Source organism: Protopterus annectens, chromosome 8.part0, assembly GCF_019279795.1.
Source record: "Protopterus annectens isolate FY-2018-M chromosome 8.part0, PAN1.0, whole genome shotgun sequence".
Classification (NCBI taxonomy): domain Eukaryota; kingdom Metazoa; phylum Chordata; order Ceratodontiformes; family Protopteridae; genus Protopterus; species Protopterus annectens.
The window spans coordinates 734,657,336-734,683,018 of record NC_056741.1 but is presented as its reverse complement, the minus strand read 5'-3'; the positions used below and the strand labels follow the sequence as shown (position 1 = coordinate 734,683,018).

General features: G+C 38.2%; 1 protein-coding gene across 4 annotated transcripts in view; it reads right to left on the bottom strand.

The window, feature by feature from the left end:
- LOC122809006 (membrane-associated guanylate kinase, WW and PDZ domain-containing protein 3-like) overlaps positions 1–25,683 on the bottom strand; it is a 1,354,602-nt gene that overhangs the window by 295,891 nt on the left and 1,033,028 nt on the right. For all 4 annotated transcript variants that reach the window (XM_044080191.1, XM_044080192.1, XM_044080193.1 and 1 more), the window contains exon 13: positions 20,782–20,925. In XM_044080191.1, coding sequence (XP_043936126.1) covers positions 20,782–20,925 — 144 coding nt within the window. The remainder of the gene's footprint in view (positions 1–20,781; positions 20,926–25,683) is intronic.

Here is a 25,683-nt window from a genome sequence, read left to right as displayed (position 1 = left end):
TGTGGTGTGAGTAGCAGTGCTTTGCTCACACCTGCCCAGCTTGATATGACATGCGCTGGCAGCGCTATATAATACTGGGGTTGCTGTTGATTCCCTTCTCACTTCTTTTTTATGCTTTATTGTTACATAGATAGATATATATGTATATATGTATGTATATATATATATATATATATATATATATATATATATATATATATACATATATACATATATACACACACACACATATATATATATACATATATATATATATATATATATACACACATATATATATATATATATATATATATATATATATATACACACATATATATATATATATATATATATATATATATATATATATATATATAAAATTTATTTATTTTACATTTGTTGACCGGGCTAGTCTATCTGGATATATGTCCATTTTCAGTAGAGGCCCAGGGAGAAAAGCTCCAGTGATTATTACATGGTTTAAGAAAGTGTTACAATAGAAGTAATAACAAATATAAAGCTAACAGTAAATAAATAGTATTTTTTTTTCAGGAAATTGCAAATTACAACCTTAAAACCAAAAAATACATAAACTACAACCTACATGACGTGCATATCACAATAATCATTACAATACAAAGAATCAAAACATAAATTTTATAAGAGGAATGCTAAAGTGTAATGAGAGGTAAAGAAAAGCTGAAAGGGGTGTAGAGAGAAAAAATAGGGAAGAAGAAAAGTAAAGAAAAAAGAAAACACAGCAAGTCTAGTTAGTACAAGGACATAGCCATATTATTGAGGTACTGTCTAGATGAGTCTAAAAAGTGGGGGAGAGGTCTGGGATGAGGTATCTGAGGGTTGATTATTCCATATTTTCCAACAAAGTTGGAGAACAGGCAGTTCCCTGTTAAGTTATAGGGTACAGGAGGGAGAAAAAAAAATAGGGAAGAAGACAAGAAAAGAAACAGTTAGTCTGGGTTACTACAGGGGCATAGCCATTTTTTATTGAGATACAGTTTTAGATTCCTTTTAAAAAGTGGGAAAGAAGTCAGAGATGAGATATCCGAGGGTAGTTTATTCCATATTTTTCCAACAGAGTTTGAGAACAAGCAGTCACCTGCAGAGTTATTAGATATGTATATATATATACACATATGTGTGTGTATGTATGTATATATATTTTTATATATATATATATATATATATATATATATATATATCTGTCTCTCTCTCTCTCTATATATATATATATATATATATATATATATATATATATAAAATGTGTGTGTATATATATATATATATATATATATGTCTGTGTGTGTGTGTGTGTGTGTGTGTGTGTGTATATATATATATATATATATATATATATATATATATATATATATATATATTTATATATTATATATCTATACATACATGTATACATTTCCTATGCTGGGCCCTGCTTAGACACACGCAAGCGCACTCAGACTTGCTTACTGGTACTTATATGTGTTTACTGCTGCTTATTTGTGCTTACACCTGCTTACAAGTGCCTTATTCATTATGACAGCGCCACTTTACTTGAATGATATTTAAGTTAAATATCTCATGCGATACTCTTATGTCAGTTTTACAGCAAAACAACATTCATTCCACATGGAAAATGATACGTGCTATTGCTGGGCTTGAACTGTGAATACCTGTTTGTTAGGCGGATGCTCTAAACACTACACTATTTACATTGACATTTACGTTGATTCCGCATTTTTTTCTCTGTTTGAATGAATTTGATGTGTAAGGTATGCTCAGCGGTGGACAGCGATGCGCAAACATGCTGCGCTTTGTTTACACCTTCAATATTGCAGCAATTCAAATGTATAATAGGGACACGGGGAAATCTAACTGTGAAAGTTCTAGGGACAGGGCTCAACATCCCACTACATGCTTGTGTGTTTACTACTTCGATTTTATTTCCCTGTTCGTGGACACTCTTGTATGCTTAGCATACATTTCTGCATCCAAGGACACTGAATTACTGACTTACTATTACAGGTGGGCTCTACTAGTAGGCATAGTAGGTTTTGCAACTGTGGGGGCATGTTTACACCTATGTAGAGCACTTGTACATGCCCCCTGCACTCGCACACGTTTCCTGTGCACATTGAGGGTGCGGTGGCATACCATCATACATATTCATATGGCGCTGCTGCACCATCTGTAGTGAGGACGCTTGGCCCAAGGCTAAAACCGTCCTTGCGCCGAGCGTCTTAAATCCTGGGGACTATCTTTGTGAAGTAAGTAGTTCATCACTCTTGTTGGTATTCTGTTTAAGTTGCTAATTAATTTTCCTCTGTCTTTATCAATACTGAAAGTCATATCAAGGAAGCTGATGGAAATGGTAAATTTCAGGAAGGAGGTGGAGTTATTGATGTAATGGATAAACTCAGTGAGTTTAGATTTCTCACCTTTCCAGACTATTGAAGTAATGGATAAACTCACTAAGTTTTGATTTCTCACCTTGCCAGACTATGAATACATCATCAATAAAGCAAAGGTTGCTGGTCATAAAACTATGGTATTCACTTTGCAGTACAAATTCCTCCTCCCACTTGCCTAAGGCTACATTGGTCATGCTATGGGCGGTAGCTGCACCCATGGCTAGCCCCTTTGTCTGTAGGCCTGGCCATTGAAACTGAAAAAAAAACGTTACTCAACACCAAATTTATTAGCTTTTCCAAGCGTTCAGTTTGCGCTTGTGTAGCACTGTTATTTCTGTTATAAGCCTCTGTGGCTGCTTCAGTACAGTACATGTGTGGTAACACAGGGTAGGGCTTCAACATCAGCAATTACCAACATGCTTTGTTCATTCACATATACTTCTTTTATTTTTCTTAAAAAAATAAAATGAATCTAAAATAAAAGGGGAGTTCCTTTCAGCAAAAGGCTGTAGAGCAAAATCTAAGTATATGGCAATGACCTCTGATATGGAACCTCCACTTGCAATAACAGGTCTGTAAGGTGGATCTTCCATATTCTTATGGGGTTTGGGAATTGTGAAAAAACAAGGTAACTCAGGGTGAGGAATGTTCAAAAACTCAAAAAAAGTTTTCACTAATAAGTTCTTCATTAAGAACTGCGGTTAGCTTATCTTTCCATTCTATATATGCAGTTTTAGCCTCCTCAAAGGAATGTTTAGAATAAAACTCAGGTGTGCTCAGCATGTTCTCTATTTTCATTATATAACTGTCAGTATCTGTAACAAGTATGCCCCCACCCTTGTCAGCCTTCATAACATGTCATGTTATATCATCATTCAAATTCTTAAGTGCTAATATCTCATCCTTTGAAATATCATAAAACTTATGTTTTGGTGTTTTTTTAAGAGCCTTTCTTATGTTGAGCTTGCATTTTGTCTCAAAGGCTGCAAGTGTAGGATGCAGTGGGGAGCAATCTACTCTGTCTTTTAATTTTTTTCAGAGATGTACAACCAGGGCCGGTGTTAGCATTTTGGGGGCCCCCAGCAAATGTCAAGTTGGGGGCCCCCTGGCCACTTTCAGTCTAAGTATCACCCTGTCACTGCCACTACTTCTATCCATCTTTTTAGTTCATGCTGCAGGCTTTTAGGAGTAGTACACACAGACTGACCTGTAGCTACAATGATCTTATTACAACAGGCATAAATACCACACTATGTTGGCCCATCTCACAAAGGGACATTTACAGTTACTGCTATTTAGGTGTAACAAGGATACATTACAACAACTCTATCTACAGGACATAACTAATATGCAATGGAACCCTAGGCACTGGTTACTGTTTCAGCCCCCACCAAAAAAACAAAAAACAAAACACACCCACCCTCCAGAGTTCCCCTCTGTTTTCCCATGTTGGGCTTCCCACTTATGCACATTACTTTTTTTCTTCCATTTCTCACATTTTACCTTTTTTCTTCAGCTTTTTCAAGAAGCCATAACTTTATTTATGCTCTAAAGTGCTTTTTAAGTTATTTTTTTTTCTTTTTACCCAATGATGGCTTGAACAGAAATGATGATTAAGGAAAGAAATTCAATGTTGCTTATCAGCTTTAGTTTTCCTTCTGTCTTTTCGATATACTTTCTTGACCAAGTTAGCATACTAATAACCATTTAGGAAATAACTCCATTAAGCCGCTGCCCCCAGAAGCTAGAGCATTTCCCAACCTTTTAATCCAAAAGTGGCCTAAACAAAAATTGTGAGTAAGAAAAAAGAATTTCAGTCTTTTTTTTCTTTCAATGAAGACATAAAATGTACCAAAGACTTAAAATTCAAAGCTGACAAAAATAGGAGCTCCAAGTAAATTAAAAAGTCAATTGTGAGGATACACAGATCCTGTATGGGAATATTGTCTGCACCACTAATCCTCCCAAAAAGACAGTCACTGCCTATGCAACCCTCTGGTGTTAGATTGGGATGAAAGCAGATGTTCAAATGGCCACAGTCATATATTTCAAGTGACTGCTGAAATACATATATATAGCATGCCTACTAACTCCTCGATTCTAACCCCAAAGGCAACCAGCTGTATATGTGCCTGATGTTTGATAGTGAGGAAAGTGAAAATAAATAATGATTGCAATAATGTATTCTACTTTGCTGCTACCGGGCAGTACACTGCCCCTACAGGAGCTAAAGTAACCTTCTTTGTATACCTCTGAGGTCTGTTAGAAAAGTAAAGGAAATGATGACTACACAAGCCCCAGCACCCACATAACCTATAGTAAGTTTCTGTACACAAACATCTGAGCAGGGATGTTTTAGAATGTTTGTGGTTGAGGACAGAGGCTATTATCAGTTTTATCCTAACAGGGTCATATAATAACTCCATCCAGGCTAAAGAGTGCAGTCAGAAAATGAAAGCATTTTTTTCTTCTCATTTTTCCTCAACCAGAAACAGCTTTTTGGGGTCCCCACAGTCAATGATGATTAAGGGAGCCCCCTGTATCTATTTATACAGTCTAGGGAGTGGAGGCCACCTAATACCTAGAAGACCTAAGTGTCCGAATGCCTATGACATACATTATGCCTTACTTTTGAAATATAATCAGTTGTTAGCTTGTTAGCTACATTTTTTATTGATACCCAGAAGAATAACATGTGTGTTCTGGCATTATTGGATGTGTGCATTGATAACACACACACACACACACACACACACACACACACACACACACACACACACACACACACACACACACACACAAACACACATCACAGCAATATTAATTTTGTACTTATTTCAGCAAGTACATTGTACAACACTAGTACTGCTACACAAGATCAGTGACTGCTGTTTAGCAGTCATCAAACAGTAACAGGGATAAGACAATTTTATTTACCTCAGTAAGTAGTAAATTAATACCTATCACTATTCCTGATTTCACAGATATTCCTGATTTTGTCTCATAATTTTACTCTGTCATACTAAATCAAGTAATCATAGTTTTACACTTATTGTCTAAAAATTGCATGTTGATGCAAATGTGTTATTCTATTAACTTATTCAAAGTGAATTAGAGTAATATATAAAATGTGTTCCTCATTTTGAGACTTTATTATGCTATTATTTTTATCACTGAACAGAATTCTTCAGCAAAGACGTTGAGAGTTATAGTATCAGTTGTTCTGCCAGTATGTATAAAAGCCCTGAAAAAGAAACCATCCCTGAAGATTAGAAGCATCAGCTCTTTTTAAACTCCACAGTTTGCACTGAGATCGGTCACCCTGGGCTGCTGATCTCGCTAGTGCTTACTTTGCTTATGTTCATTACAGCTTTGTCCTAACAGGGTTATATTACAGTCCTGTTCAGGTGAAAGAGTGTAATTGAAAATTAATACATTTTTTCTCCTCATTTTTCCCCAAACAACAGCAGCTTTTGTGGGCCCCCCACACAGTCAATGAGGATTAAGGGGCCCCCTGCAGCCACAGTTATTGCAGGTACCTAAAGCTGGCTATGTTGTTAATTTTAGTGAAGAGGATGTCCACCAAAAGGGCTTAACTAGGCTGGAGCATTATATCATTGGTAAAATATTTAATGAAATTGTAGAGCTTGTTACTTGACAAAATACTATTACTGTAACTAAAGATCTTTGAATTTTGAAGGAGATAAATACGAGTTATTGTTACTTACCTGGTTTAAGTATACAAGCTTGCTGTACTAGCTTTTGTTAGTTTGACAGACATGTTACAAAATATCAAGATAACATAAGTTGCAGTGGTTGGGGGCCCCCCAGGACCAGGGGGCCCCCAGCGACCGCAGGGTTCGCTGGTGCCTAAAACCGGCTATGTGTACAACTATGCAGGTATGGAGAGCATCCTTTTTATTTTTTCCTCATCCATTTTCTATCTAGGTCTCCTATTCTTACATTTTAATCACTGCTTCTCTACATCTGATTGATTTCACACTGGACAGGGTTCTATCTGGTTGAGTTCATCTCACGGATTAAGTGTTTTCTACAGGAAATCACTTCCAGTGCACTTTCTACGTATGTGCCACCAGGGATTTATTTTTCATAGCTTTCCCTTTTGATGTGTTAGTGCAAACATAGAGTTGGTGTATGTACATTCAGGCCAGGGGGAGGAGCTTGTTTCTCCTTGTAATAAAAGCTTGATTTCACAACCAGTTGTGTTTGGTGAGTTGGTTCCTTATTGAATTATAACATGATGGATTATACTTAAAAAAATGAATCATGCTATTAAACAAAAACAAAATGCTAATGATTCACAAGATTGCTGGCTTGACACTACCCTGTGGTGCATTTCTGTTTTAAGTTGTTTTTGATGCTGAAGCATGTTTGGTTCCTGAGTCATAAAAATATAAAATAACTTGTGTTTACCACTTAATTCAAGCTGCCATTGTTGCCAGCTGTAAGAATGCTGCCCAATGTTGTCAAATAAGGCATATGGGACAAGGGGCTGTGATTGTTGGCAGATTTTTCTTCACAGTCTTTCTCTCTCCCTCTCCCCATGTACAGAGTAATATTAAAGGCTGACATTATATGGGCAACAGACATTTAAAAAATGAGCCTGAACAAACAAAACATTTTCCTTGTGCACTGTCTGTACATCTGAGAAGTTCTGTCTCTATATTGCTATAAAACCATTACTAACATCAGTCTTGTTCCTTCAGATGTCCTGATTACATTTCTGATTCCTAGCATGAATGTCGATTAGAATAAGTGATTAAGGACAACCAGTGGGTACCACGATAGTGATAATCTGTCACACCAGTAATATACAACTGGGGGAATCGTAGGATATCCAGAACTTCCACAGAAGGGAAAACAAAAGACTATACATGACACACTCTGACCCTATGTCAGAATTGAAGGAAATGACCAATGGTAGCAGTAAAGTCAGATGTGCTCTCTGGAATGAGATTGTTGGATCTCTGACAAACCCAGACACTACTATGATCTTGGCCTACTATTTGAGATGGTATGTAAAAAAGAAAGATTGTCCTTCACAGCCAAGATGGTGCCATCTACAGGTTACATACCAATATTCTCAGCACGCTCATGCAAAGCGACTACTGTGATCTAAGGTCGAAAATAGTGTACTGGTATCTATACTTGAGGAGGCAAAGCCACCATAATCCTCATACAAAGGACTTTGTCCCCGCACCATACCTTTCAAGTGCTGCTCATTTTCAGGGACGTCTCTGATTTTTGCTCAGTAGTTTGCTCTGACTCTTCTATTCCTTTTCTAAAACTGCCAATTTTGGAGAAAAGTTGGTGAATCATGCTTATCATTATAGTTATAGACTTTTTTTCTTCAGAAAATGCATTTTAATTGACATTCTCTTATGTTATCAAGTTTTCATGTTAATAGTATATTTTAAGCATTATACAGGATTTAGGGCATTTGCCCCTGATTATTTTCAAACTTATTTCTGATTCTAGAGGTCAGAGGTTGAATGCTATGCCCACATGTCTTAGAAAAAAATAATACTTCCTCTGAGCCTTTACAACTTGAAAATAAATGCCAACTCCCATATCAGATAATCTGTCTAACAACTGTACATTCTGCACATGTGAACTTCAATGCACGGTATATTGTCTACTTTCCCTACCCTGGAGATCAGATGGGGGAATGTTTCAACCAGAGTGATTCTGCCATAAAAATGTAGAAATACGAGAATGAGCTCTGTCAGTCCCAGCCCAGTAAACTAACCACAGCAGTACTTTACTTATTAGTCTGCTTTTATTAATTTGACATTTCAGTACTGAGCTATCATCAAGAACTAGGAGTTCAGCCACAAACCATAATACAAGTTAAACACAGGTGCAAAATACACATTATGTAACTTCTGTGTCATGCTTTCACTTTTGTCCCCATAAAGAGGCCACAGGGATTGGTGCTGTGGCCTCTCCTTTTTGGCATCAACTTCTCTAATGTCAAGGCAAATGCCAAGGCCCTCTGGCCAACCAAGTTTGCAGATGAGTGAAACCAGTCATGGTCACTGAATCTCCTAAAGACACTAATACCCTTCAACAGAGCCTGACACAGACAAATAACTGATGCCAGAACCATGGAGTCAATGCAAAAAATTGCAGAACAGTACCCTTTGGAAAGACAGACATCCCTGGAAATTACCACATTGATAATATACCACTAAACGTTGGCCCAATGGATGGAAATCTGAGAATGCATGTTGACAGTAACCTGACCTTTGAACACCACTTGTCTATGGAGGTGAGAAAACCATTCTACATCTCACAACTTATAAGTAAAGGCAAGGCATCCAAGGCCAAGGAAATCACTGTTTCACTGTATTTGGCTCACATTTGACCAATCATTGAGTACAGTGCACCCTTCGGCATGTACCTGCCCTAGCACTTGAAACAGCTTGACAGACTGCAGGCGTTCCTTACAAAAAGAATACAGGGAGAAAATAACAGGTCCCATGTGGACTATCTGAAATCCCTAGCCCTGCACTCGGTCTCCTGCACAATGCTGCTCAGTGATCTATGCCTTACCTACAAGGCCTCCTCTGATCCCACACTGATGGATTTGTTGCATATCCACAAAACAAACAGCATCAGAAACACCTATTCTGAGGACCTAAACTTTTTATGGGACATAGACAAGACATACTGGAGGGTTAGGGACGAATCTCAAAGATTACCCTTTCTATGGAAGTGACTTCCCATCCACGTGAAGCAAAGGTTATCGCTAACAATATTCAAATATAAGCAATGAATGGGAAATTATAAATTTCCTCCTAGTTTTGAACCTATGTCCCTAATGGACAGGGACAACATGTGAATGCTTGATATGTACAAGCCTATACCATAACACATAGAATTCCTTGGGAGTATTGATACATCAGACATATTTTGGTAAATATGGGGTAAGCTTAATTAGACTTAAAACAGTTCTTTGGCCAACAGCGTAGTAACCACCAATGAACCTATAATCTGCATTCGTGAGAGTGATTTTAGTTCTATGCAAAAATACAAAACCTATAGACATGATCTGCATCTCCTCAGGTTCCAGCAAAAGAAGCAGAGCAGGTCACCCAAACAGGAAAAAATATTTAGAAAGCAAAATAAAAACACAACTGCAATCTTAGGTCATAACCCTCTGACAACATTCCCTACTCCATTGGCTACTTAAGAAGGCTTAGCCTTTTTAAGCCATTTGGCTATATTCTAGTATTAACTACTTGATGAAAAGATATCAGGCACTGAGAAAAAAAACAACTTTTCAAAATTTATCCCCAATTTAATTTCAGCCTCTTCAGCTCCAAATAAAACATGTTCATCACTGAATAAAGGATCTTGGCCACTCCAGTGGCATGGAGGGATAAAGCCTCAACTACAGCCCAGAAACCCAGGTTTGATTAGTCTTTGGATGACTGATGGAGAGGTAGGGGAGGGATGGGTGTAGCCATTCCATGGGGTGGGTGGTTACATGGGCATTCCCTGCAGTGAAACCTGGTGGGAACTGGGGACTTCTCATAGTCCAAGGACGGGAAAAAGGGTGATGAGCATGACTGAGATGACAATGATGCTGGGTAATATGCTGAATATCCAAATACACTTCTACCCCTTGGATGCAACCATGGACACCACATGGGAGAGGGGGAGTAATGGGTAGGTCCCATATAAAAATTCCCCCCTAGCTAAAGGTGATGGCCAAGCTCCACAGGATACCCTTAGATTCTGTACTGGCCTGAGTGATACCAGAGAAAGTCCAGGGAGCATGGATTAGCTGGTCAATTCAGTGTGGATGTTGACCACAGGGTAGGAAGGCTGTAGGAATAAGTAGGGAGCAAAACATGCCCTAAAAGGTAAAACATTTTAATTTGCATATCTAATAAAATAAATCCTAAGTAGTAGTACCATTAGATAAACTACAAAAGAAAGAAGCAAACATCATTAGTAGAAAATAAATCAGTATGTCTCCTTAGAGATGTTTGTTAAAATCTGATCTAAAGTAGTGTTCAGATTTCTGGAATCTGTATCTTTATAAGGCAATAGAGAGGACAAAGGCAGTTTAAAAGAAGTTAGCAAAAAGCAGTGCACAGTCTATCCCAGGCATCATAAAAACGGTAAAGTACAGTTTTGTACCTACCATAAATGTAGATGTTCGAGTGTAAACACTGCTGCAGTCATTACACTTGGGTTATCCTGCCGTCAGGCGGTTCTCCAGTCGGCCTGAGTTCCAAAGTCTTGGTCCGGCGTCAGTTGCTGTCGCCTCCTCCCTGACGTCAGTGCGACAGGGGTATATAAGATGCAGCCGACGCCATTTTCTTCAGTTTTTCTTGCCCCAGATGTCTGGTGCCCCCAAACAGGTAGGCAATTCAATATTGCTAATAAAACATACATAGGAAAAGCAAATAACAACTTTCAGTTACCAGCAAATACTCCCCATAGGTAGTAAAGGGTAGAAGGAATAGGTACGTACCAGCAAGTAAGAGGGGAAGGAGGGAGGGTAACCTGGACTGCAGCAGTGTTTACACTCGAACATCTACATTTATGGTAGGTACAAAACTGTACTATGTTCATCGTGTTACACTGCTGCAGTCATTACACTTGGGTGGAATCCCAAAGCTGAGGTAGGGAGGCTGGTTCTATAAGGCATTAGGGGTGGCTATAAGGCCCTGCAGTACAGCAGTGGTGAAGCCAGCTCTGGATTTGGAGTATAAAGGCAAATGGTAATGCTTGGTGAAGGTATGCACAGAACTCCATGTTGCTGCTTCCAAAATATCCTTGGTAGGTACTTCTCTGAGGTAGGCAGTTGAAGTGGCTGTTGCCCTGGTGGAGTGAGATCTAATGCTGCTAGGTAGAGGTTTCCCATGGTGAGAATAGCAGAAACGTATGCAATGGCCTATCCATTTTGAAATAGTCTGTTTTGAGATGGCTTTGCCCTGTGCTCCTGCAGTATATGCTACCAATAATTGCTCAGATTTTCTGAAAGCTTTGGTTTTGTCCAAGGAGAAGTGTAACTGCCTGTGAATGTCCAAAGAATGTAGTAGTTTCTCCCCCTTGTTCTGTGGTTTTGGATAGAAGGTTGGCAAATGAATAGTTTGGTTTAGCGCCACACTTGATACCACCTTTGGCATAAATGTAGGGTTAGTTCTTAAAGACACCCTGTCCTGGTGGAAAATGAGGAAAGGTTCCACTGCCATTAGTGCCTGTACTTCTGAAACTCTTTGTGCTGATGTTATTGCCAGTAGCAGAGCAGTTTTCCAAGATATGTATTTTAATTCTGCTGTGTTAGCTGGCTCAAAAGGAGGTAAAGTTAATTTTTCCAAAACAAAGTTGAGGTCCCAAGTTGGAGTAGGTGCTCTACGGGGTGGTCTTATGTTTTTAGCCCCTCTGAGGTACTGTTTGAGCAAAGGATTAGACAAGATTGGTGGATCCGTGTTGTAATGAGCCAAAATGGCTGAGGCATGGATCTTGATTGATGAGAAGGAGAGGCCCTTGTCCAGCATCTCAGTTAAATATTGAAGTATCTGAGGAATGTTTGGGACAAGATGGTCAAGGCTGTGTGCCTGGTTCCAGGCACAGAATCTTTTCCATTTATCACAGTAGGCTTTCCTGGTGCTAGGCATTTTGGCCTCCAGAATGACATCCATAACAGCTTTGGAGAGAAGCATTGCTTGCTTGACTAAGGTATTTTCCATGCAGCTAGGTTTAAGGTCTTTAGCTGGCTGTGAAGTATCTGTTTGTTGTGCTGAGTCAGCAAATGTGAGATTTGACGCAAAATCCAGGGTGGTTCTTGTGCTAAGTTCTTTAAGATTGGGTAGCAGTGCTGGCGTGGCCAGTCTGGTGCAATCAGGATCAGCTTTGGCTCTTCTTGCCTGGCTTTTATGAGTACCTTTGGAAGGAGAGGTAAAGGAGGGAAAGCATATACTTGTAGATTTTTCCAGCTGAATGAGAGGGCATCCACTTTCCATGCTTGTGGGTGGTAACTCCTTGTGCAAAATTTCTGTAGCTGGCAGTTCTTCGGGGATGCAAACAGATCTATGTCCGGGCTCCACCATTTTTGTGTTATCATTCTGAATACGTGTGGATTTAATTCCCATTCATGGGGATCCATGATGTTTCTGCTTAGGTCATCTGCCAGTGTGTTTTTCTTTCCTGGCAGGAATTGTGCTTGTAGATGAACTTGGTAGTCTAGAGCTGTGTTCCACAAGGTCATGGCTTGTCTGCAGAGGGGGTAGGAATGCGTGCCCCCTTGCTTGTTTATGTACCACATAACTGTGGTGTTGTCTGTCTTTAGTAGTAGTTGTCCTGGATGCAGCAGGTCCTTGAAAGCTGTAAGTGCATTTTGTACAGCTAGCATCTCTTTTTGATTGATGTGAAGATGCCTTTGCTCTGTGGGCCACTCGCCCTAAATACATTTTCCTGCCATGTGTGCTCCCCAGGCGTAATCCGATGCATCTGTTGTCAGTGTTTGCCTGGCTGTGGGTTGAGTAAAAGGCTGTCCCTTGTTGAGGTGACAAGCTTGAGCCCACCAGCGAAACTCCCATTGAAGGCAAGGAATTAGTGGTACAACTGTTTACAAACTTTGATAGTGCTGAGACCATACACTCTTTAGGTACCATTGTAGTTTCCTCATATGCAGTCTGGCATATGGAATTAGTAGTATGCAAGACGCCATGTAGCCCAAGGCCTGCAGAATTTTTCTTGCAGGGAGTTGGGTCTTTGTTGCCATCAATTGAAAGTATTGAGTCAGTTGTCCTTGCTTGTCTGGCATGAGATAAGCTATCTGGCCATTGTGTTCAAGCTGGCACCCAGGAATATTATCTGTTGTGAGGGCACTAGTTTTGATTTTATTTTGTTTACTGTGTACCTCAGGCAACTTAATAACTTTTTTACGAATGCCAGATGCTTTAGAAGAATGTCCTTGCTCTCTACTTGAATCAGGCAGTCGTCCAGGTATGGATAAATTTGAATTCCTTTTTGTCTGCAAAATGCAATTACTGGTGCCAGGCACTTTGTGAAGACCCTGGGCGCAGTAGATAAGCCAAAGCGCAGTGCAGAGACTTGATAGTGCATTGAACCAGCTAGAAATCTGAGGTATCTTCTGCAGTTTTGTCTGATAGGAACATGCAGATATGCCTCCTTGAGGTCCAAAGTCACGAGCCAATCTTCCTTGCCCAGCATGGGAAGAAGCTGCTGTAGTGTCAACATTTTGAATTTTGGAACATCCAGGTAAGTGTTTAAAGAAGAAAGATCTAGAATGGGTCTCCAGGCTTTGTCCTTTTTGGGAGCCAGAAAGAATCTTGAATAAAATCCTTGTCCTTGCACCTGTGGTGGTACCTTTTGAATAGCTCTCATGTTCATGAGTGCTGTAATTTGTTTTTGAGCCTCTGCCCATTGATTTGGTGGCAGATTTGGCATTCTTTTTGACCTTGGCAAAGTGTGAAATTGGAACCTGTAACCTTGAGATACAATGTTGAGAACCCATTTGTCTTTGGTGATGCAAAGCCAATTGTGATAGAAAAGTGCCAGTTTTCCTCCTAAGGGGGCTGCCAAGAGAGAACTGTTTGGCAGCTGTAGTGGGAAGTCATTGAGGCTGTTTTTTATAAGGTTGTGGCCTGTCTTCCCCTTCCTTCTGACCTGGTGTACCCCATTGTCGAGGCCTGTAAGGACCTTGTGCTTGACCTCTACCTCTTGGACGTCTGTATCTGCCTCTTTGAGGTCTGTCTGTGATTGGAAAGGACCAATTCTTTGTTGGCCAATTTCTGCTAAAACGAGGAGGCTGAACCTGTAGGAAATCCTTCACCATTTACATGGATTTTGCCTTATCCTCCATCTTCTTTAATACCTCCTCTGCCTTAACTCCAAACAACACATCCCGCTGCAAAGGTGCATCTAATAATTTTGCCTTAACATGACCTGGTAATGTATGTTCCTTTAAACAAGCATGCCTTCTAATGACAGAGCCTGTAACTGCTGCTCTACAGGAGGCCTCTAAGGAATCAAACCCACATTGCAAAGTATGTTTTCCTACTTGTTCAGCTGCATGCAATAAATCCTGCATTTCTTTAAAATTAGGAGGATCTGAATCTGGAAGCATCTTTTGTTTCAACTGAGACATCAAAAATTGCTGATATTTTAGCATGTGAAACTGGCAATTTAAGGCTCTCATTGCTAAAGTTGCAGACGTATATACTTTCTTTCCCCATCTGTTTAATGCTCTGGAATCTCTGTCAGACAGAACTGCTTTTTTTTGATGATGAGGCCTTAATCCCTTTTGGTCCCTGAGAAATAGTTTCAGGGTCAGTAACAGGGCTTTTATACAGAAATTTGTGAGAGTCAGGGACTCTGTAATATCTATCAGGTTTAACTGGGGCTGGAGGTAAGGAGTCAGAGTTTAAGCTGGATTCAGTGTACACATCTTCCACAATATCTAACACTGGCGGAATAGCAAGGGGTCTGTGTTGAGGCAACAAAAGGAAGTCTCGGAGCCTTTTCTTGGATTCTGAGTAATCCTGGCCTTCCCAATGGAAATGCTCCCTCATGGTATGCAAGGTCTCCCCAAAAGAGTAGTCCTCAGGTGGAGAGGCTGATGGAATAGATTCCTCAGCATCCGAATCCTCATAAGGGGGTAAAAATATCCTATGTCTGAGGATGAATCTGAGGAAATGGACACCTGGTCGGAAGATTCATAACCTGCATCCTGTCTGAGCCTTTTATAAGGAGGGGGATGGGACCCCCTGATCAGGGTGATTAGGTCTTCGGCCATTTTGAGCATTTGTTTCTTAGGCATGGAAGCCTGTCCTGGAGAATACTGTATCTGTTTCTTTGTTTTTAATGGGGCCTTAGACTTAACAGAGGGTTTAATGGTTAACTGGGTAGGTCTGAAGACACCCTCTGAACCCGTGGATTGCTCAGCTACTTCGGTTCCCTCAGTAGGGTTAGTTTCGGTAGGCTGAAAACAAAGAGCATCCAAAGGCCCAGCCAGCTCCATGTGGGAGTCGGAGGCGCCTCACTGAAAACCGGAGAACCGGCGACCGGCCTAGAAGAGGCCTCGTCGTCAGTTTTGGGCCTCAGATGCCTGTCCTTGTCTTTGCGTTTTTTGTGTAATCCGGTCATCGGAAGTTCCGACGGCATGGTGTAATTGAATTTTCTACCGAAATAATGTCGGGCAAAATCAAACCGATGTTTAATAGTGCATTTGTTAAACCTAGCACAAAACCGACAACCAGTGACGTTGTGGTCTGGGCCTAGGCATGGAATACAATAGGAGTGGAAATCCTTATGAGGTATTTGCTTCCCACAAGAAACACAGTTATTAACTTTTACTGACATCGGTCTGAGGCAAGAAAAGTTTCCCCAACGGGGTACTTAGCTTTGTAGAAGACTTCGGTTCCAGATTCGGAATGAAAATCTCAGGAGTCGGCCGACCGGCACTTGCGAACTGCTTCTGCTTCCGGCATCGCTCGGCAAGAAAGACTGAAGAAAATGGCATTGGCTGCATCTTATATACCCCTGTCGCACTGACGTCAGGGAGGAGGCAACAGCAACCGATGCCGGACCAAGACTTTGGAACTCAGGCCGACTGGGGAACAGCCTGATGGCAGGATAACCCAAGTGTAATGACTGCAGCAGTGTAACACGATGAACATCTAGAAAATCTTCACATGCATAGGCTTAAGAAAAGGTGGCAGGCAGACATGGTGTAAACTTTTTAGCACCTTAGCAGTGTCTACAGAACAAGAAATGGTGCCATTTGTCAAAATAAGACAGATAAGACAACATATGAGCAACATTTGAGGTAAGATTTGGGCAGATCAAGGAAACATGAGGAACTATTTTTAGACAGAAAATGTAATGGGTGATTGAAAGAGTCTTCCTGAAATTCTGCTGTCACAATCAATGACTGAATTCTGAAATGCAAGCGGAGGGCATGCTTACAAGAATGGGGGAGGCAAGATGTTAGATAACAGGACAGACAGCTAATTTAATAATAACAGGCACACTAGGTGAGCCATGCAAGTTTATCCACCTTCAGCCATGTTTATTTTGTTCATTAAAATGGACATTCAATGGGTTACAGACATAGCAGAAGGATTGCATTCACTGGTCTCTACCAGTAAAAATATAGTTTTCATCACCTGCCTTTTCTGGGCTTTTCATAAGGACAAGTTAACAGGTGAGCCCACTATTAACCAGAAATCTTTATGTCAATTGGATTCTCCTTCAACAGCTCTAGCTTCAGCTACATGAACTGCTTTATAAAGATGAACTTACAAAAAAAATGCTGAAAATGCAAACTCCAAGTCTGAATGAAAAATGTTTATTAGGAAACACTAAAACTGTTTTAAGGCTTCCTGAAATAAGCACCTTAATGAGTTTATTGACAGAAGGAGTACAATAAAAACATCAATGTCACCTGCTTCATTTGCCTTCTCAAGCTTACATGGTTAGAGAAAAATAAACTAATAAATGTACTGATAAAACTCACTTTTTACTAAAACACACTTCCTAACAGCACACCTGACAATAGTATCAAATCTGTATCTAACAGAGCCTCTAGCTGGAATTCCTACAACTGGTTTTGTAAGGTGTTGTCAAAACAGGAAGTCATCACTTATGTTTTGTTGATTTCTATATATTTTTTTTTTAATTTTTACATTTGTAAGTACAAGCAAAAGAGTGGGGATTAAGGACATTTTCCTTACCCCAATGTGCATTCTCAGAGATAACATATTTTGAGAGGTGGGGATGTAGAAGGAATTTCCTTCCTGAAAAAAATATATATATTTTTATTGTAATTTCAGTGGTTTGGGATTTGATCATTTATGTTCATTGAAATGTGTTCTGACCAGACCTCTCAACCAATTGGGGACAAATTTCAACAGAATCAGGGACAAGTCAAGAAAAATTCAGGGACAATCAGGGACACTTTTAAAATATTAGTGCTATTAACTTGAAATATTGACAGAATCAGAGCATATGAATTAATACACATATTCTGAAGTAAAAGAAGTTTATAACTCTTAATTATTGTCATTATTCATTAAGTGTAATTCACCACCTTTCCTACAAAAGTCACTAGTTTTAGGAGGGATTACGAGGGACAGAGTTAAAATTTGAGTCAAAATCAGGGACAGCTGAGACGTATGGTTCTGACCAGAATTTTGTCAAATAAGCAGAGATTTTGGAGGTTGCAAGGCTGTTGAAGGGAGAACTACATATTATACTGCTGTGCAAATCACTTGTAAGACCTGTGATGATGCCAGCAGGAGTTGAACAATAAAGGCAAGTGCTTTAAGGATGGAAAACAAATACAAAGGAAAGAGGAAAATGAATTTTGAACCATCATAACAAACCCAGATGCTATTTTGCTTTGAATGTTCTCAGGAAAGAATACTGTCTAGGTTTATTGCCATAGGTTTAACACATCTTTGCTTTCCTCCATTTGGATTTGTTTTACACTGTTATTGAAAGATTCTTAATGAACACAGACAAAACAACAGCATAATAACTAACTGGAATTGTATGGACACACAGTGCAGTGGCTGTTTAAAATCCCCAACACTATGAAACACTTTGTGCATGTCCCGCTTATCTGACGGTACCCAGCTGTTCCAGCACAGTCAGTCCTGCGTCAGCAGCAACCTTTTTTACTTACTTACTGCTCTATCCATGAAAATACAACTCCAGACATTCCTCCCGAATCTGTACCAGCAAACACTTATGTTTTTTTTTCTTAGATTACAAATGAGGATCAATAACTCATCACATTTCAGCTTACTGACAGTAGGAACTCAATTTCACTGCAGGGATGATCAATGTCACTGCAGGGATGATCAATGCCATCTCTTTGGTAATGTAATACAGCACATGTCTCACTTTGTGGTCAGCCCTTCTCCTCACCCATACAAGACCTTAACTTCTTAATTTTCTGTCCATACAGTGTTCCTATATAAACCACAGTATATGCATAAATAGACATAAAGTATACAATTAGATGGGACTGTCATGATAAGAGGTACTGCCAGCTATGCCGGGAGAAGTAGGGCAGTGGATGTGTAACATGTCAGCACAACTAGCTGGAATTTTGTAAAGAATTACATGTCATTTGTATATCAAACTGATTTCTACAGGTGCTGTTTGTGTTGAAAATGTATTTTAAAGTTGTTTGTGTTAAAAATGTAACAGTGGGCCATGACTGTACTGTAACTGCATTAAATGCATATGGTTTAAAACAGGATACTGGAAGAGAAGAGGCTAATCTCAGTTCCAGCTAACTTTGAAAAAAAAAAGTTGAAATTAAATTAGACCATAAAGATTGTATCTTACAGTTCTGGTTGCAGACAGAGACAAAATGTCTGGGAAACTAAGTATTAGAAAGCCTTCTGTATTTTCTCTAGCAGCAAGCTAATTGCTACTCTAGAAGGATAGAGGTTTGGAATGGTTTTATGACTTCCAGGAGCTGCAGCAGATATGAGAAGAGTTCTATCTGTGTGTATGGTAACACATACGTGCTAAAATCCTGGCAGCTTCTAGTGTTCCTGATAGTGTGGTAAATAGAGTTAGACAGCCAGATGTGGTATCATTCTGTAAGTTATTCCAGAAATAATATTTAGATATTATACTGAGAAGACTCTCAGACAAGCACTCTGTTTTGGAAACCTGACATAGAAGGATCCCTCTCCTACTTCATCTTGTCTTGCTCTAATAAATGAACCAGGGAATTTTAACTCTTTAGATTAGACAGCAAAATATAGTGAGAATAGTTAAGTATTGTTTTTATGTAACTGTGTGAATCTTTCCAGCTGCATTATTTTTAATATTTCCTGTGACTTAAACTCTGGTGTTTACTGTAAATATATATTTAGTATTTTCATATTCTTTTATTATTTATTATTAAATATATTTAAAATTTTCACTGTGGCTGGTCCTTTTAGAAATTATTTAAGCTTTGAAAGTATTTGCATATATTTATTTGGTGATAACTCTGGCCACTCCTGAAAGCCTGGCTGTTTGGTCAACATTACCAGTTGTATCAATATTAATTTCATTCAGTATAATCGGATGCCCTTTTAAGAGCCTTAGAGTACCTGCTGGTGGCAGTGAATCTACCTTATAGTCTCAGCAAAGTTGGTAGAGAGGGTAATCTGTGCCAGCCTTTCCCAGGTGTGTGTGTGTGTGTGTGTGTGTGTGTGTGTGTGTGTGTGTGTGTGTGTGTGTGTGTGTGTGTGTGTGTGTGTGCGTGAAAATTAAACCTCACAGTGTGTGTGTCTCAGCTACATGGATCAGGGTCACAAAGCACTTGTCTCACAGAGAGAGTGGTGGACAACCTGGATTGGACACTTGGCTGAGGACTTAACTCTGAAGCTGAGCTAGTGGGGAGCCTTAATGGGAACCTGGGGAGAGACAAGAGAGAGAAACACAGACCCCGGGCTGAGTGAGTTCCCTGGGTGATCTTACAGGAAATTATGCTTGATGCAAAGATGTCTGCATCTGGAAATACTGAGTGTATCCATTTGCATTCCAAGTGAACGTGCCTCTCCAATGTCACTGCTGAGGATTCAGGCTCCTTGATTACTGGCCCAGAGTGGGGCCTTCACAGGGACACTTGTACTTTAGCTGTAGTTATGTAGATAATATACTTTTTTGCAAATGGCTCGCATGCAGTTCTGACCAAGAATTACATAATAAAGTGACGATATGAGGCAGTCTGACTGTCTTCACACAAAGTGACTGTCAGACTTTACATAGAGTATAGTGTATAGTTCTTTAGACATTAATTAGACATAGTAACATGGCAGAATGTTTGCAGAAGAAGGTGAGAAAAGTGATTATGACATGAAACAGGATGGAATCTTACTTAAGAAGAAGGGCTAACAGCTTCTGAACTATACACACTGAAGAACAGGAGTAGAGACACACAATGGATCTGTGTAAGGATATATCTGCAGAGAAACAATAAAGTTAGAAGGAAAGCCCTCAGCTACTAACAGTGTTCAGGCACATATTTTCAGCTACAGGTGAGAAGAAATGTATTTTAGCTCAGGCCCTAAAGTGCTGTAAAAGTCAAGGACAGATATAACACCCATTGGTCACAAAGGAGAAAAGTAGGACACATGGAGACAAAAGAAGGTTATAAAGCATATCAAGTTAAAGACTGTTGAAATGCAAAAGTTATGGAATCTCCACATTTTCCGTCAAGCCAAAATATAACCTCCACACAACTTGAATTTTCTCTCGTAACACAGAGACATGCGGTTAGACTGCAAGGTCAACTTTTAAAATTCATTGTGGAATAGTTATGCATACTGAAGTAATATCAGACTGTAGCACTCACCTGTATCCTCCCACTACGTTCTGCTGGTCCTCCTTCCAAAAGCCCCAGCACGTACAGCTGCATCTTGTACTCCTTACCACCTCTTAGACTGAATCCAAAGCCAGTCGGGCCTCTCTCCAGCTCCGCTACATAGATTCCAGTCTTCTGTGATATTTGAAAACACAGGTAAAAGGTAAATTTAGACCTACATGGTCATGAACAAAATACTAACAAACTCTAGCATTCAGTGCAAGAAACTGATGAGTTGAAACAGAATTTAGTTAAAGACCTCCACCCAGTGCAGGCACATACATAAAAAACCTTTAACTGTTAGAATATACTACAGTCAGTATTATTCAGTTAACCATTAATGTGTCTTACGTTTCTCTGTTCTGACAATTGGTCAAAAATAAAAAGCTAGAATAGATGAGCCATAAATAGAGTTCTCATAGGTTATGCATATTAATTATTAGTTAAATGTAATGTGGGGATATTATTGTAATGCTAGGCAGCTTTCAGTAAAAAAAATATAAAATCAACTTAAAACAACAGAAGCTTAAAACAGATTACCTGACAGAAAGAGAAAGACAGATGTACAATTTTGTAAACATCTATTAGATTCCAGGTATTGGGACTAAAACTGTGAAAAAACATTTAGACACCATAACATTAAAGTCTAAAGGTGAGTTAATATTAGCAGGTGATTTTTAACTGTATCTTGTCCACCACTGATGCTACAAGTTCTAAGCCCTTCAAGGATGTCCCCTGTTGCCAAGCACTTGAACAACTATATAAAAGACAAAAATGTAATCCTGATCCAGATAAAAATATTATCCTCCCTGAAATATTCCCACTATTCTTACAGATTTGTCACACAGACCAACATAGACAAATTCTTTGTTTCCAGTTCTTTACTGGCCAGAATTGATAATGTACTGCTGACAACATGCTCTATGTGTGACCACAATGCTATCACCTTCAATGTAACACTTAATACTGACCCTTTAAACTTCTGTCAAAGACTACCTGCTTATCTAGTAACAGTTCAAGGATTTAAAGAATGGTTTCTAGATTAAATAAAGCTTTACCTAGATGTCAATAATAATGGAGATGTTTCAGATATTATTGTATGGGACACTTTAAAGGTAGTCTTACATGGTAAAGTCAAAAGTTGGTATACAAATAAAAAAGAAAGAGTGAAATAAAAACTGGTAGACATACAAAAAGAAACTGATGAACTAAAACTTATGTCAGATTTGCAATAGCTTACATATGTAAACTGAACAAGGAATATCAGGATATCATGCAGCATAAAATATCAATAAATCTGGAAAAAATCAGATTACAATCCCAAGAGTGTGCACAGGATTTCAATTAGATCTAAACATTTTAATGAAAAAAAGGTCATACAAAAGAATAATATACACTAGAAATAATCAGACTATCAAAGTTACAGATCTAAAAATATCTTATTATGTTTTAAAACCATTACAAGAATATTAATAATAACATCTACAAGTGATAAAAGTATAGACAACTTTCTTGCTAATAATATTCAAAAGAAGCTATCCAAACACAATATTAATGACACAGATAACCTCTTTTCCTTTAAAGAATTAAAGGAACAAATAAAAAAATCTTAAGACAAAAATGGCACCAGGGCTGGATAGTCTAAAGCCATTTTCCTTTAAAGAATTAAAGGAATAAATAAAAAAATCTTAAGACAAAAAAGACACCAGGGCTAGATGGTCTAATTCTGGAATTTTACAAACTCTTACCTGATAACTTCTTGAAAATCTTACTCAATGCATTCTAAGAAGTTAAAACTACAGTAAACATCCCTCCCTCATGGAAATATTCTATCACCTCTCTCATCTTAAAACCAAATAAAGAACCCAACCTTTGCACATCATATAGGCCAGTTTCTTTGCTTAACATTGATTACAAGATATTCATGTCTATCTTAGCAGACAGATTAAATAATATTCTTTCAATATTAAATTCATGAAGACCAAACCGGGTTTATCAAAAACAGAAATGTGCAAGACAATGTAATTAGATTACTGTCCTTAATAGACTTAGCAAACAAGAAAACAATGAACTTTCTATTTTAAGCCTCGATATAGACAAAGCTTTTGACTCCTTAAGTTGGCTATATCTGTTTAAAGCTCTGCAAAAATATAATTTCTCCCCAAACTTTATAGGATTAATTAAAAACTATATAAAAAGTCCATAGCCTATGTAAAGATTGGATCTTGTATATCTAGCCCATTCAAACTATTAAGAGGTACTAAACAGGGGTGGCCTCTCTCCCCGTTACTCTTCGCCCTGGCTATTGAGCCTCTTGCAAATTATGTTAGAAATATTGACAGCATTAAAAGATATAAAGTGTCAGATAAAGTAACCCGCAAGATACAACTGTTTGCTGATGACCTACTGATAACTTCTAATGATACTGAAAATTCAATAAATCACCTATTACATAACCTAGACTTCTTTGCAAACATCTCTGGTCCTCTATTCAATCACAGCAAACCTCAGGCACTTCTAGTGAATAAAAATGTTACTGTGAAACTTAGATTAAAAAGAGACAAACTGGCATATTAAATATCTAGGTATCATTATTGAATCTAGTTATAAACAGTCACTTATATCTAATTACCAACAACTTATAAACTCAATTACAAGTCTAACTGACAGATGGAACAGACTCTTCTTCACATTTGAAGACAGACTAACTTTAATCAAAATTATATTGTTACATAATATTGGCCAAGCTCTAATAATTCCCCCACCTGTCAAAATTAAACAGAAAACTAAAAACTTACTACTCAACTTCCTTTGGTATCCCAGAAAAACAAGACTTTCTCTTCTCTGGCACACCACAAGCTGGGATGAAGGAGGTATAGGGTTTCCAAATATTGATTTTTATTTAAACTCCGCATTTATTAACATAGTGTTGCTTTGGAATAATACTTCTTATATATCATATTGGAAATCAATACATGAAACCATACTTCTTAATAGCAATAGGGCATTGCTTGAACCATATACTCAAATACATACAAACATCTTTATATGGATTTTAAAAATATACATTCAAAGTGAAAGGTCAAAACTTGTTCTTACACCTCTTACAAACCAGATATTGCTATTTAAAAAGCTTGTTTTATAATCAATTATGAATCTATTAATAATTATGTTTCCTATTGCCTATACAAATGAATGTTTGACATCTTTTGATACTCAGAAAATGTTAGAATTTAAGAAGGGTGACCTATTATATTGGAATCAATTTCTCTCAGCTAATAAGATAAGTTTTTCAGATTATTCGATCAGCAGATGTAGTTTGCAAAATTGCAAATGGCTGGACATACAAACTTGTAAGGATTTTATACATACTAAGCTTGTACCCTCATCAGAGGCATACAATAAGAGTAAGTTAAAAATCTTGGATTTTATCTCAACAATTATTAATAGCTCACCCAAGAACACTTCATACATATGTGTTATTTATAAAATTCTGATGATTTTAGAAAGAAACAGATGTTCCTTTTTGAAATTATTCAAGTGAAGTTAATAAACAAGTATTCTCAGAAAAAGATAAAAAAAAATGTTGTTTACAGTTGTTGAAGGAATCCACATCTTCCCTGTTCCGGTGTGTATACACATGGACATTTTTACATAGATGTTTTTTCACCCCACATAGACTAGCAATAATGTACAAAAAAAATGAAATGAAATGCTGGAGATGTGGACACCCTGATGCTGACCGGATACATATGGTTGTTAATTGCAAAATAATTTACCTATTTTGGTTAGACTTTAAATATCTTTGTAAAGCTCTATGGAATGGCAATTCTATAATTTCTGACTCCTTTATCCTTTTCCATGTTCCTGAAGTCATTCCTAAAAAACAAACATTTTTACTATATTCTATCTTCTCTATAGCAAGCAAAATTGTTACTAAAAATTGGAAATCCCAATCTACTCCTGTCTTTAAAGATGAGTTTACTCATCTTGTGAAATACATTTGTAAGAATGAGATTGCTACTATAAAAGTAAGGACTAACAACATAACACATTTAATTGCTTGAACAAAATTGTCTAATCTATTAAGTGTTCTCCTATGTATATTGTTTTTCTAATTGTTATGGACATTGTACATTTTGGAAAAAAAAAAGAGAAAGACAGGAAGGGGGGGGGATCATTCATATACATGTATACGTGAGTGGAGTTTTGAGCATAGGCTATGTGAGATGTGTGCACAGGACACACAAACACACACTCAGATCCATTGCTGAGCCCCATTTTAGCCATCATTCAGCACTGGAAACAGTGACTTTTGTCTGGAAAGAAACAGCTAGCCCTAAAGGACACTTGAAACCTGACACACCCCACTGTTTCATTCACAAGGCTTTACTGTCTGTTCTTATGGTTTGCTCCACTGGGAGTAACTTTCTTACAATCCAGTGACCTGAAAGCAGTTTAGGTGGAAAGGTATAAGGAGTCTGCAGCCCGTCAGGACAGCAGGAACACTTATTACCCAGCTCATTTTCCTTAAATGCCTATTTATGAATATTAGCATTTCATTACGGCCATCATTGTATCACTTTATTTTAGTTATTGGTAGTTGTGGTACACTGTCTGAAAATATTAAGATTTGTGAGGTTACTGTTTTGAAAAGGAAACATTGTCACTGCAGCAACCCTGAATTCAGTTTTCTTCTCTGTAAATATTCCTTAAATCCATTGCTTTTTATGTCCTTTTTAGAACGTGACTGTATCAGATTTCATTGTTCATCATACTCTATGGTCATGAAAAATAAAAAAAAACACTTAACAGTTGGGTCTTAAAAATGACTGTATGATTTAGCCAGGAAATTAACTTTTAGAGCTTGCCATACTGAAATAACCAGCTCTG